This window comes from Trachinotus anak, unplaced genomic scaffold (genome assembly GCF_046630095.1).
Source record: "Trachinotus anak isolate AG129_WGS33_773 ecotype Australia unplaced genomic scaffold, CSIRO_AGI_Tana_v1 ptg000013l, whole genome shotgun sequence".
Classification (NCBI taxonomy): domain Eukaryota; kingdom Metazoa; phylum Chordata; class Actinopteri; order Carangiformes; family Carangidae; genus Trachinotus; species Trachinotus anak.
The window spans coordinates 28,437,411-28,455,812 of record NW_027273864.1 but is presented as its reverse complement, the minus strand read 5'-3'; the positions used below and the strand labels follow the sequence as shown (position 1 = coordinate 28,455,812).

The following is an 18,402-nucleotide window of genomic DNA, read 5'->3' as shown; positions in this document are numbered from 1 at the left end:
GAGCACAGCAACTCCAACCCATGTGACCCTTAAAGGAGAAGTGGTAAAGCTAATGGGTGGATGGAAGATTGAGACTCTCGGGGCTCAGTGGGTTTGTGCTCATGAAGAGAGGAAGAGAAAGATGAGCGTTAAACACTTTACATGAACGAAAGTTGCGTCATCTTCTAAACTATTTTATAAACATTCTCACCTATAAAAAAGTATAATGGAGGAAAAGTGTTTGTTTGGGAACTTCCAGGTTTAACCTCGTCACAGTGTCTCTGATCGTGACGTCATCCAGCCGCTCACCTGCGGAGCAGCCTCATCCTCCAGGACTCTGGCTCCAGACCGCTGCATGTTTCCCGCTGCTTCCTCTCAGTCAAACTCAGACTAATAACAAACACAGTTCAGGCTGAGGATCAGTCTGAGGCTTTAGTTTCTCACCGTGTTGATCAGCAAACGTTGTTCCAGCCCGAGTCAGGACGCAGAGACACAGGAGAGGAAGAAGCTCCATCGTTGTCGGTGTCACCTGAACATGAACCATCACAACATCACTGTAACATCTGGATGACGAAGCTGCAGCCGCTCCTCGCACCCTGATTGGCTCATCACACACACTTTCGCTCTGTCGGCTTCCGCAAGCTGCAGCAACACTTCCGGCACACGTCCTTCACAATAAAAGCGTCTCCTCCACACACATGAACTATGACTCATGAACTGTGATGGACTGATGGTGAAGGTGAAGATCACAGAACTGCAACACACACGGTTTAACTCCAGGGGAGGACCTGTGCTGCATGTCATACCCCTCTACCTCTCAGCTTGTTTTCTACCTGTTTCTAAACTGTTTCAACTGATAAACAACAAACAACCAAAACAGTCACAACACACAGTTTGATATTTTTACTGTTTTATTCATTAGAAATGATCAAAGCTCTGCATGAAATCACATGACTCCCTGCAACTGCATCATCACTTAACATCAGAGCTTTGGATTTTTACTTGCATAAAACAAAACATTATAACAACACCTCAGACTATGGAGAATTTTAATGTGATTTTTTTTACTCCTCTTTACAGTTTTTTATGGCCTAAAATGATTAATTGATTACTGGAGAAAATAATCAGCAGATTAATCAATAATAAAAATGATTGCTAGTTGCAGCCCTAAACAACATAAACACACCTTAAGAACTAAAAAGAAGCAACATGATTGTCCTAAATAATGTCAACACAGATTTCAAAATAAAACATAATTCACATTGTGTTTCACCTCAGATACAAAACGTTCACATTCATTTGCAGCAGAACAGCAGGTTTTACTTCAGTGAAGTCTGAAGTTTGTGTCGATGCCCACGTCAGGTGTTTCAGCTTTAACTATTGTATTATCTTGCTTTGCTGTCTCATTATTCATCATGTTTTCCACAGGTTTACTGTTTTTCTATGAAGCTCCTTCTCATTCATTCAGATAATAAAGTATAACGTCCTCAACAACAGCTCAGTGAATTAAATTTATCTTCAGTGACAGAACAACAGAAAAAATGAGATGTATAATGGGAGAGCAATGTTGGATTGTAAAACAAATAATTAAAATATAAAAATAAAAGAATAAAAGTAACCAGCAACAGGTCGTCATTTACCTCAGTATTAATAATGGAATTCAAGTGTGTTTATTTTTTTAAAATAATTTTTTCTCTGGAAGCTGCAGAGGAGTGAAACTCAGTCACATCTAATCTCAGGATTCAACACAAACAATTAATTTAATTCTCACTGAACAGAAGGATTCATTCATAATCTGCTCTGTCAGCATTAAAGGCCACTTCCTCTCTGCTGCTGTCGCCGTGGTAACTGCAGTCTGTCCGCTTGTTCCTGTCACCAATCTGTCTCTATGTAACTGACCACTGTGTAATTGTATCACTGTACCTGCATGTGGTCCTGCTTTTACTGTGTAGGAGTCACAGTGATGCACATTCAGGTTCATATTAAATAAAACAGTAAATGAAGTTTTGACCTCATCACCATATTTACATCTGAACTGGTTTATTCTGTAAAACCACAGATTATATCAACAATAAAGCTTTGAATGATTATAATGCGTTTGGAATAATTCATAAAAATGTTGGAATTTGTAATAATTATTCTGACAATATTTTCACCAAAACTAGAGTATGATTAAGGCACAGCCAAGGTTAGACATGTGGGAAAGATTAAATGAATTATAGTAGAGTTCAGGTCAGACTGTTTGAGTTCATTTTAAAAATGTGGGAAGACTTGAAATGATTTTTAAAAACCTGCTGTTATACAAAAAACAAATTTTACAGAAAATCAACAAAAAGAAATGAAAAGTTTGTTTCCAAACACTGTCTCACTGTCTCGGTCTAAAACTCAAACTGATACTAACTAAACAGATGCAAAACAACATATACTTCAGGAGCCAACTTCACAGCACTGGTAAAGGTAGCTGAAGCTGATGTGAGTCTTCAAGGGGGAGTCTTGTCTTTTCTGCTGGAGGAAGGAAAACAAAATGACTCTGTATTCAAGAAAACACCCAAATGACTTGATCCCACCCTGGATGTACCAGCAGAACGCTGCACGGCTGAGAAGATAAAACTGTCAAGACTAAACATGAGATACACATAAAACATTTGTTGTGTTGCTGTGCTCATTATAAATGTTGATACAATACATGATTTAACATGAGTGTTAAACTTACCTTTCCTAAAGTTTCATTTGTTACAACAGCTCCGACAAACCATACACAGACAAACAAGTAAAACAGCACTGAGAACTGCAACAGCAACAATCAATCCAGTCTGACTCCCTGAAACAGAAAACACAGAAAGTTAGTGTAAGACTCAGAGTGTAACATCACATCATGTTGATCAGACTGAACATCACAGCTTCACAAAGACAATAACTAACTGTGTTGATGCTCCTATGATCTACAGTGAGCAGCAGATGAAAACACCACTGGGATGAAGGTCCCCAGACACAGTGATGTCAGCATGGATCTTACGGCCTCTCTCCTCCTGCTCGGCCGCACAGCTGAGAGCTCGCTTCTGGTTGTGCTCACAGTAGTGAGGAGGGTGATGCTGCAGCTTCCTCCTCTGTCTGAGACGTGTTGTTCATCAGGAGGAAGATGTTTGAACCACTGTCCTGCCTCCTCTACTTTAGGCTGTTTCCATCTGACTCCTGCTTCACTCCTGCTGTGTCTGACATCTGAACCTGTGTGTGAGCGTCTGTCTACAGCCCAGGTTTTCTACACCCTGAGCCCAGGCTGTGACGGACTCTGGATCACCTCCTGTCAGCGCAGCTTCACTTCATCACAGTTGTTGTTACAGCCAGTACTGATGAGCTTTGTTCAACATGTCACCCTCTGAGCTGGGGCTGATGCTTCACTCACAATAAATGAAGCTAAAAGCCGAGAGACGTCTGAACGTGTTCTTGTCCCTTCAGTGATGAAGCTCTCAGTGTGTTTACTGTGTTGACATGAACAGAGACAAACACAGAGGAGCTGCTGCTTCATTTACTGCAGAAGAATCCAACTTCAGCCTGTTTACACTCACAACTTCTGCTGTCAGGAAGCTGCAGCACACTCACACATCTGGCTGGAAATCACAGCTGGATCTCACACTGTGACACCACATGTGTCCTCTACAGCCTGAAGCTTCGATCATACAGCTCCTGTGATTGGTTCAATCAGCCCACCTGCTTTAGTGAGCTGCACAGAGTCACATTCAACACAAACCACAGCCAGATGTTAGTGACTGAGTCAAGTGGTGAACATCTGTTAACTCCTGGTTTCAGGTTCAGACAGAGGAGGATGATCAGTGACCAGATGTACAAACACTTTCACTCTTGTTTTCTTTTCCTCTTTCACTTCAAGTCAAAAGCTGATGTTGGATTTTAAGGAAGTTCTGCTGTAAACAACCAAACCAACAACCTGCAGCAGGTGATGAACCAAGTGTTAGGAAGCTACATTTCTACCAACATGTTGGTCATATAGGACCCTCACTGCAGCTCAGTGGGTGAAGAAAACATTTAGCAGCTGTTAACTCAACATGTTTCAGTAAACGCTGCATTATCAACGTCTTTATAGTTTTTAATTTCAGTTTCTAATTAAAGAAGGACTATGAGAAAACTGATCATCAGGTTTGTTGTGATTCTTCTTCTGTAGCAGCAACAGCAGCTGATCAGAGATTTAACTGGAGTGTGTTTTATTCAGTCAGAAGGAAGGAGAGCATTCTCATTTATTCTGATTTCAAACTGCACCTTTGTTCAGCTTTTATCATTTCAATTCATCCTCCACCCTAAAATGTCTGTGTGGTGGATGAGAGGTGAATTGTGAAGCTCTGTAGATAACAACACTTTGTAAATACAGCGTTTAAATGTTGGTTTTACTGAGGTTTAGATACTTTACTGCTGACTGAGTGTAAAATTGAATTTTGATTACCGGTAGTGGTTTTTCATTGGGATGGACAGTTTGTTTTTTTCCTCATTACTTTTTCTGCCCACATCCACTTCCAAAATGTATCTAACCATGATCATTACCTGGTTTGCACAATAAGTATAAAATCCTAACGACTAAAGTTAATGAACTCTCTATAACTGTAAAGTCTGAACTGATCATAGTGATGAACAGATTAAATGTCTCCAGTCATTATGTGATGGACAGTTGTTCACATGTAAAATAGAAGAAGTGGAGAAGCAAACAGTGACGTCATCAGGATCAGGACTCACCTGGGATTTTTTTCTCGCTGACTCCTAAAAAGCAAAAGAAAACATTTGTTAGTTTGTGTGATATCAACTTAGCAGAGGTAACAAAAACAGTAATTTATTACACATCTGTCTAACACTGATTTCACAAACGTCTTAGTTTAAGCTGCCAACACGACTGGTTTGTGTTGCTTTCCGATGGGTGAAGGACAAAGTATGTTTGAAAGACACTAGTTCATACAATGTGTCGTCTGAAGGGAACGAGACCAGAGACATGATGATTGTTCAAATACTGATAACAGCGCTGTGGGGACGAGGTCAAATTAAAGACAAAGACTGTGCTGAGACTTGAGCTGTATTTACTGTAAAATGACGGCTCAGAGAGAAAGTTAGAAGAGACAGAAGATCTTTCTTATTGTGTCTCTGTCACAGAGCTCAGCCTCTGTCTGGATCCACAACAGTTTAGTCTTTATTTACCTCAACTCCAGGACGAAACAGACTTTTATTAGAGGCAGCTCTTTATTTCTAACTCCCTCTGTTTGATATGTAGAATTGGTCGCAGCTGTATTTTAGTACAAAGCCTCATTTTCAGTTGCTCCAATCTGTCATGTTAAAGTTACTGCATTACATTTTAATAAAAACTAAACACTTCCTGTAACTGTTTCAAAGGAAAAACCCTTTAGTGTTTCACTGGGCAGAAACCCTTTATTTCAACGTCTTTATAGTTTTTAGTTTCAGTTCAGTTTCTAATTGAAGAAGGACTCAAATCTTCTCTGGACCTTTGAGTCTTTATGTTGTTTGTGATGTGATTCTTGTGACTCTGCTGCTGTAAAACTGTGATCACTCATCAGTGTTAATGAAGCTCTGTCTCTGTCTCCTCTAGTTACAGCTGAGAAGAAGAACTTCACTGAGTCTCAGTGTATTTTGGTGACATGTGTGTTACATTAATTCTTCAACCTCAAAACCTTTTTTCTTCTCACTTGTGGAACAGAATCGTCTCTGATTCTAATGATTTCAGTCTGAATCGGCCTCGTGTCGTTTTCATGTCAGGATCAGGTCACAACAGCTGTTTACACAACTTAAGATTAAAATACAAATAGGAAGAAACTCACCACTGATAAACACATAGGTCTCAGCATGAATCTGATGTTTGATTTCCTCCTGTGTGGATACACAGCGATAGTGGTCGGTCTTGGTCACAGTAGTTTGGAGGATAATGTCGTAGCTGCCTCCTCTTTCAGAGACCTGTGGTTCTTTAGCAGGGAGGATGTTTCCAGCTCTGCCCTGCCACTGTACTTTAGGTTTGGGTGAAGCACCATGAACCTCACACTGCAGCAGCGCCCAGTCAGTAGTTTCATCAAGTGTCATAATGGATGGTTTTGAAACTGCACCTGTGAACATTCACAATAACATATGAAGAACATTTCCAGGGTTCGACACACAGACGGTGACAAATCAAAATAAACAGGACGACAGTGTCTCCATCCACAGACCTCGAGGAGTCACTGATGGTTTGATGATCATGAAAATAATGTGAATAATGAACTTTGACCTTCACAGTCACTAGATCTCAACCCAGCTGAACATCATCCATCCAAACACCATCATCTAAACACCACATGAGGGAATATCTTCAGGAAGAAGGTGTTTATCCTCCAGTAGAGTTCAGAGACCTGAAGAGTCACTGACAAGGAGAACTGAAGCTGATCTGGTGACGAGTGGTGACCAACACCTGACTAAGACACTTTATGTTGGTTTTTCCTTTAATTTGTTTCATGTTTGTATCAGACAAAGATCTTTTAGTCAACTTTTCTCTGCTTGTATATGTGGAGTAAAGTGTGTTTAAGAGGGAACACAAAGATAAAGAGAGAAATGGAAAAATCACAGTATGAGCCTCAGTTTCTGATCACTTCCTGTTTGACAAAAATAGATCTTATAATGAAATCATGTGATATTTGTTGTTAGAGATTTAAACACTATTTCTGAAACATTGAATTAATTTGAAAAATATGTTCTCACTCAGTGTTCAGTTTATTAGGTACACCTGTACAATCTAATACAATCCAACACAACTGTTGTGTCATGAAGTCGACGTCTCTGATGCTGATAATGTTGAGTTTTCTGACTCAGTCATAGAGGTGTTCATTCAGTTCTATGTTTTAACACTGAGCTCAGAGTCAGTGATGGTTTTGTACTGGACTGTGTTATATTCAGAGGTGTTCCTAATATTCTGACCCCCTGATGTTTGTAACCAGGGAGGACAGAACAATAGAAACACCTCTCAGTATAATGTGGTCCAGTACAACACCACCTTTAACTATGAGCTCAGTGATAAACACAGAAGTGAATTTACACATTTCTGACAAAGTCAACACAAACTGAACATTAGAGACTTTGTAAAGGTGGAATTTATGGCAGAGCTGTTGTACTGAGTTGCAGTAGATTATACAGGTGTACCTAATAAAGTGGTCACTGAGGGTCTGATGCTGCCAGAATGGAAAACTGATCATCAGGTTTGTTGTGATTCTTCTTCTGTAGCAGCAACAGCAGCTGATCAGAGATTTAACTGGAGTGTGTTTTATTCAGTCAGAAGGAAGGAGAGCATTCTCATTTATTCTGATTTCAAACTGCACCTTTGTTCAGCTTTTATCGTTTCAATTCATCCTCCACCCTAAAATCCTCTGAGATTCATTTGAGCAACATGAAGATGAACTTTGGATCAAATATTTTCCACAAACCAAATCAAGCTGCAACGAGACAAGAGGTGAATCTACATTTCCAAAGCTTCTTCTTCATGTGTCTGTCTGTGATGATGATCTGCCCCGTCCACTCCCAGAATGCATCTGTTTATGATCCATAACTTAGCACAATAAGTATAAAATCCTAACAACGAAATGTAATAAACCACCTAGAACAGTAAAATCTGCACAGATCAAGGTGGTGAACAGGTTCAATGTCTCCACCTGTAAAGTGATTTATAATTAGTTTTAATGGAAGAAGTGGAGAAGTAAACAGTGACGTCATCAGAATCAGGACTCACCTGGGATATTTTCCTTGCTTCTGTCTTTTAAGGGACCATCTAAAAAGGAAAAGAAGTTAGTTAGTTTGTGTGATATCATCAACTTAGCAGGAAGGTAACACAAAAAGTAATTTATTACAAATCTATCTAAAACAAATTTCACAAATGTCTTAGTTTAAGATGCACATTCACAGACATGTTTGAAATAAACTAGTTCATACAACATGTTCAGATGGTGATAATGACACAGACTTTCATCACATCTCTTTTTGCTTTCAGTGTGTTGCACTCAGGAGGTTTGAGACCGAAGTTCAAACTCTGTCTAGTTTCCTGTCTTTCACCAGTCACTAGGTGAAGTGAGTGAGATTAATGGATTGTTGGTTTTGGGAAGTTACTGAATTTGCCGGACACAGACTCCCCCAGTTCTAACTTTAGAAATGTGTAGAGGGAGGGGGATTAAGATGTTTAGCATATTGAAGCCATCACAGTCATAGAGTCAGAGTGAGTGAGTGTCCACACTCAGATTGTGCAGAAGGACACAATCTGCAACGTGTCACAAACATCAAACATGTTTGATTCAGAGGGAATCAGTCCAGATGTGACTGCAGCGCTGTGGGGACAGATGTGTATTCTGACTATTTGATGAAAGTCCATCTGGGACTCTTAAACCAGTCTCATCAGAGAATAATCAGGAGTTTTATGAAAACACTCATCAACAAGAAGCTTAATGAGGAATTTTTGATTTGAAAGATGTCAGCTTCGTGTCTCTGATGGTTATTGAGGCGTTGCCAGAAAAGATGGGGGATGTTTGTGCTAAGGTGCGTTTAGACACCAGCTCAAACAGGAAAATAGTTGTTCCTTATTGGAACAGCAGCATCGTTCCCAATTCAATTCAATTCAATTCAATTCAATTCAATTCAATTCAATTCAATTCAATTCAATTCAATTCAATTCTATTGCCATCTGTTTAAGTACATTTGCAAATTTATGACAATTTCACTGAATTAACGGTTAATTTCTGTGCAGGAAGGAGTCGACGCCCTGAACATCCGCTTCCTAATATCTGATCAGGAGACAGTTCAGTTCAGTCCCACGACTGTAATGGATCAGAAGCTGCTGGGATTAAAACACTTCAGTTGAACACCTTCTTCTCTTTATCCTCTAGCAGAGTTTCAGCAGAGATTCATTTGAGCAACATGAAGATGAACTTTGGATCAAATATTTTCCACGAACCAAATCAAGCTGGAACGAGACAAGAGGTGAATCTACATTTCCAAAGCTTCTTCTTCATGTGTCTGTTATGATGATCTGCCCCGTCCACTCCCAGAATGCATCTGTTTATGATCCATAACTTAGCACAATAAGGATAAAATCCTAACAAGGAAATGTAATAAACCACCTAGAACAGTAAAATCTGCACAGATCTAGGTGATGAACAGGTTCAGTGTCTCCACCCTTTAAATGATGTATGATTTCTTTCGATGGAAGAAGTGGAGAAGCAAACAGTGACGTCATCAGAATCAGGACTCACCTGGGATTTTTTTCTCGCTGACACCTAAAAAGCAAAAGAAAACATTTGTTAGTTTGTGTGATATCAACTTAGCAGAGGTAACAAAAACAGTAATTTATTACACATCTGTCTAACACTGATTTCACAAACGTCTTAGTTTAAGCTGCCAACACGACTGGTTTGTGTTGCTTTCCGATGGGTGAAGGACAAAGTATGTTTGAAAGACACTAGTTCATACAATGTGTCGTCTGAAGGGAACGAGACCAGAGACATGATGATTGTTCAAATACTGATAACAGCGCTGTGGGGACGAGGTCAAATTAAAGACAAAGACTGTGCTGAGACTTGAGCTGTATTTACTGTAAAATGACGGCTCAGAGAGAAAGTTAGAAGAGACAGAAGATCTTTCTTATTGTGTCTCTGTCACAGAGCTCAGCCTCTGTCTGGATCCACAACAGTTTAGTCTTTATTTACCTCAACTCCAGAACGAAACAGACTTTTATTAGAGGCAGCTCTTTATTTCTAACTCCCTCTGTTTGATATGTAGAATTGGTCACAGCTGTATTTTAGTACAAAGCCTCATTTCCAGTTGCTCCAATCTGTCATGTTAAAGTTACTGCATTACATTTTAATAAAAACTAAACACTTCCTGTAACTGTTTCAAATTAAAAGCCCTTTAGTGTTTCACTGGGCAGAAACCCTTTATTTCTTTACAGGGCTTTTACTGCTGTGCTGCAGTCAGGGTATATTCTCATTTCCAGTCTCTGGTGTTTCTGTTGTTGTTTACATGTTATTCAGATCTGTTAGCTTCTTTAGCAGTTAGCGACGACTTCTCTCTCTCCCTCCCTCTCTTCTGCTCTCTCTGCTCAGTGTGTCTGTTGTTTAGTTCTTCCTCTGCCTCCTTTAGTAATCATGAGACATGTAATGAAAGTAGTTTATTTGCTGTAATGGAGGCAAGGCTCAGTGTATTGAAGCTCTCCTCCTCCTCCCTGAACCAGAGCGGCTCAGTAGACTGTCTGTAACAAGAGGTGTAGACCTGAGCCTCCAGTCAGGATCCATACATGGTCCAGACATCAACCAGGTTTATTCCCAGTTTAAAAGAAGTTTCTAAGTTCTAAGTTGTCAACACTGCAGCAGAAAAGAACATTTAGCAGCTGTTAACTCAACATGTCTCAGTAAACGCTGCACTATCAACGTCTTTATAGTTTTTAGTTTCAGCTCAGTTTCTAATTGAAGAAGGACTCAAATCTTCTCTGGACCTTTGAGTCTTTATGTTGTTTGTGATGTGATTCCTGTGACTCTGCTGCTGTAAAACTGTGATCACTCATCAGTGTTAATGAAGCTCTGTCTCTGTCTCCTCTAGTTACAGCTGAGAAGAACTTCTCTGAGTCTCAGTGTATTTTGGTGACGTGTTACACTTGTGTTACATTAATTCTTCAATCTCAAAACCTTTTTCCTTCTCACTTGTGGAACAGAATCGTCTCTGATTCTAATGATTTCAGTCTGAATCGGCCTCGTGTCGTTTTCACGTCAGGATCAGGTCACAACAGCTGTTTACACATCTGTTCCTGGGTTTGTGTGTGAAGTTCACTAATTCTTGTGTGTGTGTGACTGTCAGACTGATGTGAGAGTTTACTACAACTCCAGCTCTTTCTGTTATTTCCCTCCTCATCCTCTCATTCTTCCTCTTCATGAAGTGAAACCTCAGAACAAATCTGACTCCGTCTGAAACATTTTCAACTCAAACAGATTCTTCATCCAAATTTACTCTGAGTTCAGTGTAAACACACAGAAACTTTTTTGAAAACTAATAAAACATGAAGAATAAGAATTATTCAAAGTTTAAAACAATATCAAGAAGAAGCTCACCACTGATATATACGTGGATCTGAGAGGGAATCTCTGCCTGTGTGGCTACACAGCGATAGTGGTCGGTCTTGGTCACATTAGTTTGGAGGATAATGTCGTAACTGTCTCCTGTTTTAGAGACCTGTGGTTCTTTAGCAGGGAGGATGTTTCCAGCTCCGTCCTTCCACTGTACTATAGGTTTGACGGATTCAGCATGAACCTCACACTGCAGCAGAGCCCAGTCCTTTGTTTGTTTAAGTATTGTGACATACGGCTTCTGAAATGCACCTGTGAACACAGTATAAACAATAGATTTATTAAGGACGATAACAGCATTATAAATATAATATTGAGATGTTCACTGTGTCTCTACTTGTACAGTTTAAGCCTCAATAACTCATCCCAGCCTTGTTTGACAGGGAATCATATTTCAAACATCTGACAACAGCCCAGAACTGAAAATATCATGACATAGATACATATATACAATACAATGATTATTTTGAAACATGTTAAATGTCATCTGGGATATAAACACTATTTTCTATTACACTATAATCATATAAAAAAATTTGTTAAAATAAAATATGAAACATGGGTCAATAGTATTTGCTCCCCTTGTGTTATCAGAGCTCAACTGTGTCAGTGACACACTCAGTGTTCAGTTTATTAGGTACACCTGTACAATCTAATACAATCCAACACAACTGTTGTGTCATGAAGTCGACGTCTCTGATGCTGATAATGTTGAGTTTTCTGACTCAGTCATAGAGGTGTTCATTCAGTTCTCTGTTTTAACACTGAGCTCAGAGTCAGTGATGGTGTTGTACTGTTATATTCAGAGGTGTTCCTAATATTCTGACCCCCTGATGTTTGTAACCAGGGAGGACAGAACAATAGAAACACCTCTCAGTATAATGTGGTCCAGTACAACATTACTACATTTCCAAAGCTTCAGCAGAGATTCATTTGAGCAACATGAAGATGAACTTTGGATCAAATATTTTCCACAAACCAAATCAAGCTGGAACGAGACAAGAGGTGAATCTACATTTCCAAAGCTTCTTCTTCATGTGTCTGTGATGATGATCTGCCCCGTCCACTCCCATAATGCATCTGTTTATGATCCATAACTTAGCACAATAAGTATAAAATCCTAATAACGAAATGTAATAATCTTAGTAGAAAAGTAAAATCTGTACTGACCAAGATGGTGAACAGGTTAAATGTCTCCACCCGTAAAGTGGAGTGTATAGTTAGTTTCAATGGAAGAAGTGGAAAAGTAAACAGTGACGTCATCAGAATCAGGACTCACCTGGGATATTTTCCCCGCTTCTGTCTTTTAAGGGACCTAAAAGGCAAAAGAAAACATGTTAGTTTGTGTGAACAAATCCTGAAGGTGCTAGAAAGAACATTTTTGAAGTACAAATTGTGCAGGTATGAGACTTAATAGTATTTTTAATAAAGTAAAAATCTTTTGTGTCCCTTTATTTGTTTAACTATTGAATCTTATCGTATTAATCTTGAATAAACAGGCTCCACCTGTGTGGCTGCTGAAGGCTTGAGAGCCACAACATCTTCATTCCACACTAAGTTACAACAAACGGCTCAGAAGTAAATATGAAGCTGAGAAGATGTTGCAGCCTGATGTGTATGAGACGAGACTGTCCGACATAATCAGAGCTGTTACTGACCAAACAGTCCAGTGTTAAAATACATTAAATAAATGTGTCTTTGTCAGTGTATCAGTGTTTCATCATTGAAAACAGCCATAATTATGGTAATTTCATAGATGGTGGTTTTAATTATAGTTCTGTGCTTTCTAAAATAAATAAATAAATAAATCCAACCACATGTAGAGGCCTGCAAACAACTTCTTGAACCTCAAAGTCTTGAATTCTTTTCTTGTCAAACAGCATGAAGGAACTGAACGGGTCAAATCAGGAAACAACAACTCTTCATCTGCAAACTGACAAAAAGTGTGAACTTATAATGTTGAATGTTCCTCTGTGTGTGTGTGTGTGTGTGTGTGTGAGAGATCAGCAGCTCAGTGACTCAACAAACACCTGCAGTATTTAACCTTCTTCACACACATGGTACTCACACTAACGTCCTTCTCTCATGTTGTTTAACCTCAGTTAGTCCTCGTCTGCTGCTTCTTTGTGGTTACTTTCATCCCAAAAATACAATAAATTACAAGAATTATGCCTCAGACTAGTTTCATCCTTGTTTATCCAGAATCATATAAAATATGAACTATTTGTATGAAATTTTGTCCTAATTGCTGTGTGAAGTTTTGAGTTATGGCTAAAAAGTGTTGCTGTGCAGTCACACTGACCTTTGACCTTTGATCTCCAAAATCTTATCAGCTCATCCTTGACTCCCACTCACGAGAAGAGTTGTTGAGATATCATGTTCACAAGGCTACAACTGTGTTCTGCAAGGTCACTGTGACCTTTGACCTTTAGCCACCAAAATCTAATTGGTTCATCTTTGAGTCCAGGTGAATGTTGGTGCCAAATTTGAAGAAACTCCTTCAAGACCTTACTGAGATATCACGTGAACGAGAACGGGACTGACGGACACCATGAAAACAATGAACCTCCAGCTCAGCTCAGCTAGTTGTTTAAATATTCCACTTCCTGTGATCCAAATGTTGTCGGCCTCAGATTTGTCATTTTCACCACAGCAGGCATGTGATAGAAAGACCTCGCTGAAATAAAACTAATAATCACTAATAATGTAAAATGCAAATCTGTGTCAATCTCAGTCGACAGACAACGAAACTAAACTTGCTGGACAAACATTAACAAACACATAAATTAAACCCCGCGATGGGAATCGACCTGCTGTGCTACAGCATCATAATTATCAGGCAGACGCCCTCCTTGTTTTACCACCGATCTAATCAGTGTACATCATCTTCACACACACACATCTTGTTGTTCTCACTCTCAAGTTTCAGAACACACTCCAAAGTCACACACATCTCACATTTGCTAATAAATATACATCTAGTTCTCTCTCTCTCTCTCTCTCTTACAATCATCTCCAAACACGCCACAATGAAATGAAAACAGAATGTTGTGATATGCAAATCACATAAACTCATATTTAACTGAAAATAGAACAAACACAACATATCAAATGTTGAAATGCTGAAATTTTTTTTAGTTCAGCTAACGTTAAGATTTAGAAATGGTACGGTCCATTTTAGGGGTGTCTGAAATCTTATTACAAGACTCTTCAAGGTTTGAATACGGAAATGATATATTATCATTTATACAGTTACAGGTGAGGAGGATATATAAATGTTTCGACCCCCTACGAGCTGTTGTTTTACCTCTTTTGAGGGGGTCCACTCCTTAATCAGTGAATCAGACCCCCAACCCCCTGTAACCCTGCAGGTAGGTCTGCTATGGGAGGAACATGGATGTGTTATAAGAACTGGATGACGGATCTAAAAATGGCGCCATTCAGTTCAATACAAGTTGCCGCCTGGCGCATACGCCGAAAAAGTTTCTGGCTTCCGGGTTACTTCCGAGTTATGCGGCCCATAGAGACTGCGCAGTAGTGTCTCTCCCATCATGCCTTTGGGCGATGAGAACGAGCAAAAACGTTCTCGATCTGTTGCTGCGCGTTCACGAGAGCTCTGCTGGCGGACTGATGTTTAACAGATGTTTAATCCAGGACCGGCCCGGGGCCTTAAACACGGATTATACAGCAACAACATTCAGGCTGAAGCTTCAGAGCCTAAAGTCACATTGGATCAACATTTTAAAAAATCATAACCAGGCAGAAATATTACGTTGAAATTGTCTTTTTGGCAATTTTAAGATATTGATGCTGCATGTGACAGAAAACTACAACTCATCAGATAAAGTTATTACGTTTACTTTCTGTCACTGAGCAGCAGATTTATACGACATGTCTTCTTTAAAAAAACTGCAGAGCTGTAGTGAAGCTTCATGTCCCGTCACTGCTCTTTCTATGTTTCACTGTTTCACAGATATTTGATTTGAAAATGAAAAATATATCAAAATGATTTCTTATAAAGATTTAATTTAAATGAAGAATGCCTCTGAACATTTACTGTACACTGAGCTCACACTGAGGGAGGTAGAGGCGGTGATGAGGCCGGTTCCTCCCTCAGGGACAGAGAGGGGCCGCGGGCTGCAGCGGCTCAGGCCCCCGCTGCTGACCCGGAGGACGCTGCGTCCAGGCCGGACTCAGTTCTAGTTTAACCCGCTGACACAGTGAAGGTCCCTCATCTATAAATACTGAGGCGGTGGTTGTTGATGACAGGTGGTGACCTGCAGTCAGGAGGAGACTCTGCTGCTCACACATCACACAAACTATCACAGAAGCTCAGGGACTGAAATTAAAACACCTGAAGAAACTGACGGAGGAAGAACAATCATGGCGGCGTCTCAGTGAATCCAGTTATGCGGCGAATATATCGATTAAAAACAATTACATTCCTGAAAAAAGTGCAAGAAGTGACGAATAAATGCGACGAAAAAATCACAAAATCACTGAACCTTGGTTTGTGTAGAAGAAAACTCGCCTTTGTTGTTTATTCACTTTTCACTAACTTGTTCTCCTGACGACGCTGCAGTAACCTAGCAACCATGCTCGTTCCCGAGACACAGCGGGACCGCGGATAGAGCACGTACACAGTGGTGACGTCACTCAGAGAAAAAAAAAACAAACTTTTCTGGGCTTTGAAAAACTTTTACACAGATTAAAACCTCGTGGATTAAACATGTAGAGGAGAGAGACTGATATGTGGCCGTGCACAGTGTTACAGGCCTCTTTTACTGTCGCGCTCTGTGGGAAAATGCTTATTGGGTTCCGCTCCCTAATATCTGATCAGAGACAGTTCCCACAGTCCCACGATAATCGATCAGAAGCTGCTGGGATTAAAACACTTCAGTGTGGAGGTTATTGATCTGCGCTAATTATCAGGATTCATATGATGTCATACTTTTGAGACGCTGAAGTGACGGGTGCGCATGTTTCCGTTATCTACGCGCCTCTGATGAATGACGTAGTTTTATTTCCAGACTCCAGAATAAATGTACAGTCGAACACAGTAGAGTTCAGGTCGATGATCAGGCTTTAGTTTCTCACCGTGTTGATCAGCAAACGTTGTTCCAGCCCGAGTCAGGACGCAGAGACACAGGAGAGGAAGAAGCTCCATCGCTGTCGATCAACATTAAACTTCAGTGTCTCGAGACTCAACACTTTCGGTTTCTCAACTTCCGACCACAATTCCTGCTGAGCAGCACTTCACCTTCACATTCATATTTGATCTGTAATTGTGTCAGGGGAAAAAAGCCTGAGGAAAAGAAATGAATGTTTTATCTGACAGTGTGGATATTTAAAAGCTGAAGCTGCCCAGTTTCTCATGGGTTAAGACACTGAACAAGAACCACAACTTACCCTGTTCAAATCCAGCTGCTGATCTTTGTTGCATCTCTCTCCCCCAAAAATAATCTATGAGTGTAAAAGATTTCCACACTGCCAAACACAAGATTATTCATCTGCGCTGTATTAAAATGTGTAACTGACATTCATAAGTGCTGCATGAGGATTACCTTTATCACTTTTATTTTGCCCAGAGTCTTCGTGGACACGTCTGGCCTGGTATTTCTTCCAGAAAGAAGTGGAATAACCTAAAGGACAAACATGAAGTGATCCACTTGTGTCTCTGCTCTCAACATGATTCCCTGTAAAGAAACTCGTCTTCAGTTTTCCAGCTCAGACTTGAACCCTGAAAGAGACAACAACTCAGACGCAGTAACAAAAATACTAAACCACATTTCTGACACTGGAACCTTATTTGAATGTGTAAACTACAGCTGAGAGGCAGTGTGACGGCAGTGATATAACGTGATGGATGCTGCACTCCAGAGGCAGCGCTCCATTCCTCCACCCCTGGATGTTGCAGCGAACCTGACTGCCACTGCAGGAGGTGCAGTCCCACCTGTGGTAGAGACCACAGCCAGACAGCAGCAGTTCTCAATAAATAAAATAAACATGAGTCAAATTGAAACTTCAAACCAGGTTATTGTCCCCTCAGCAATGGCTCCCTGTAGCTTTGACAAAAACTAACATGGAAATAAATAACGTTTTTTTATTTTATTTTATTTTTGTTAATTTATCTGTTTATTTTGTTGCACATTTATCTTCGATGTGTTCGAAGTGATATTGTGACACTGTTTAAAAAAAAAAAAAAAAAAGGTTTTAATATTTTGTCAACTAAAATATACGTCACACTACTACGTCTATGGTCCGGCGCCTTCACGCCCTCGATAAGAACCGAGGACAAATCCAAAAACTAAAAGTCTCAGGGAAATTAGAGTTTAATCCCGTGTGGACAGATTCTTGTTTTCACTGCCAACGATGCTGGTTTAACTGTGTGCTTGATACGTGGCGGGAAAATAGCAAACAACAAAAAATATAATGTTGAAAGACATTTTCAGCACAAGCACCTGAGTTCTTTCTCCACTCGTCGCCAGGTCGTGGTACATGTGGTATTTACCCTCTCGGCCACTTTTCCTCTTGTAACTTCTCTCCTGCTCAGTGTCCAGGTGTCTTTACCTTCCACACCATCTCACCTGCAAACCCTCCAGCAGCTGGACTCCACCTTTCCCTGCAACCCCCCTCTGTCAGCCTCCAGCCCACAACAGCTGCCATCTTCCCCATCCCCCATCGTTTACATTAAACTATTATTATTATCATTATTATTAATAATGATGATATTAATGAACATAATAAAATTATTATTAATAATCATAATAATAATGATAATACTTTATTTGTGTAGCACTTTTCAATACAAGAAACAAAGTGCTTCATATGAGTCAAATATAAGTCAACCAAACAAATCAAATAAACATACTGAAACCTGCTCACCTCTGTCTGTGTTTGATTTTGGGTCCAAACACTAAATCAAAACTATCACACAAATCACTCTGAATTAGTTTGATTAATGTTTATTATGTACATTTTCAAAAAGTTAACAAAGTGCAATATATTCGTTATTTATAATATTATACAATTTTATTCAAACTTTATAAAACCAGAAGAGATCCATACTGGCTGAAAAAGATCACAATATACAAAAGAAAGGAACAATATCTTTGACCCTACAGTTGAGATATTTTATATTCCTGCCTCCTCCTCCTCCTCCTCCTCCTCTTCCTCCTCCTCTTCCTCCTCCTCCTCCTCCTCCTCCTCCTCTTCCTCCTCTTCCTCCTGATTATCATCTGCTGCCACACAGATGTTGTGCAGGAAGCAGCAGCCTCCGATGATCTTCTTCAGG

General features: G+C 39.9%; 1 protein-coding gene across 2 annotated transcripts in view; it reads right to left on the bottom strand.

Annotated features, from left to right (window-relative positions):
• Positions 1 to 18,402, bottom strand: part of LOC139630816 (hemicentin-1-like) — a 104,052-nt gene that overhangs the window by 70,093 nt on the left and 15,557 nt on the right. The window contains exons 4-6 of one of the 2 annotated variants that reach the window (XM_071494559.1): positions 11,094 to 11,360; positions 9,246 to 9,269; positions 7,736 to 7,774 (exon numbers count right to left, since the gene is read on the bottom strand). The exons of the other annotated variant lie outside the window; for it this stretch is intronic. Coding sequence (XP_071350660.1) covers positions 7,736 to 7,774; positions 9,246 to 9,269; positions 11,094 to 11,360 — 330 coding nt within the window. The remainder of the gene's footprint in view (positions 1 to 7,735; positions 7,775 to 9,245; positions 9,270 to 11,093; positions 11,361 to 18,402) is intronic. 2 annotated transcript variants of the gene reach the window in all.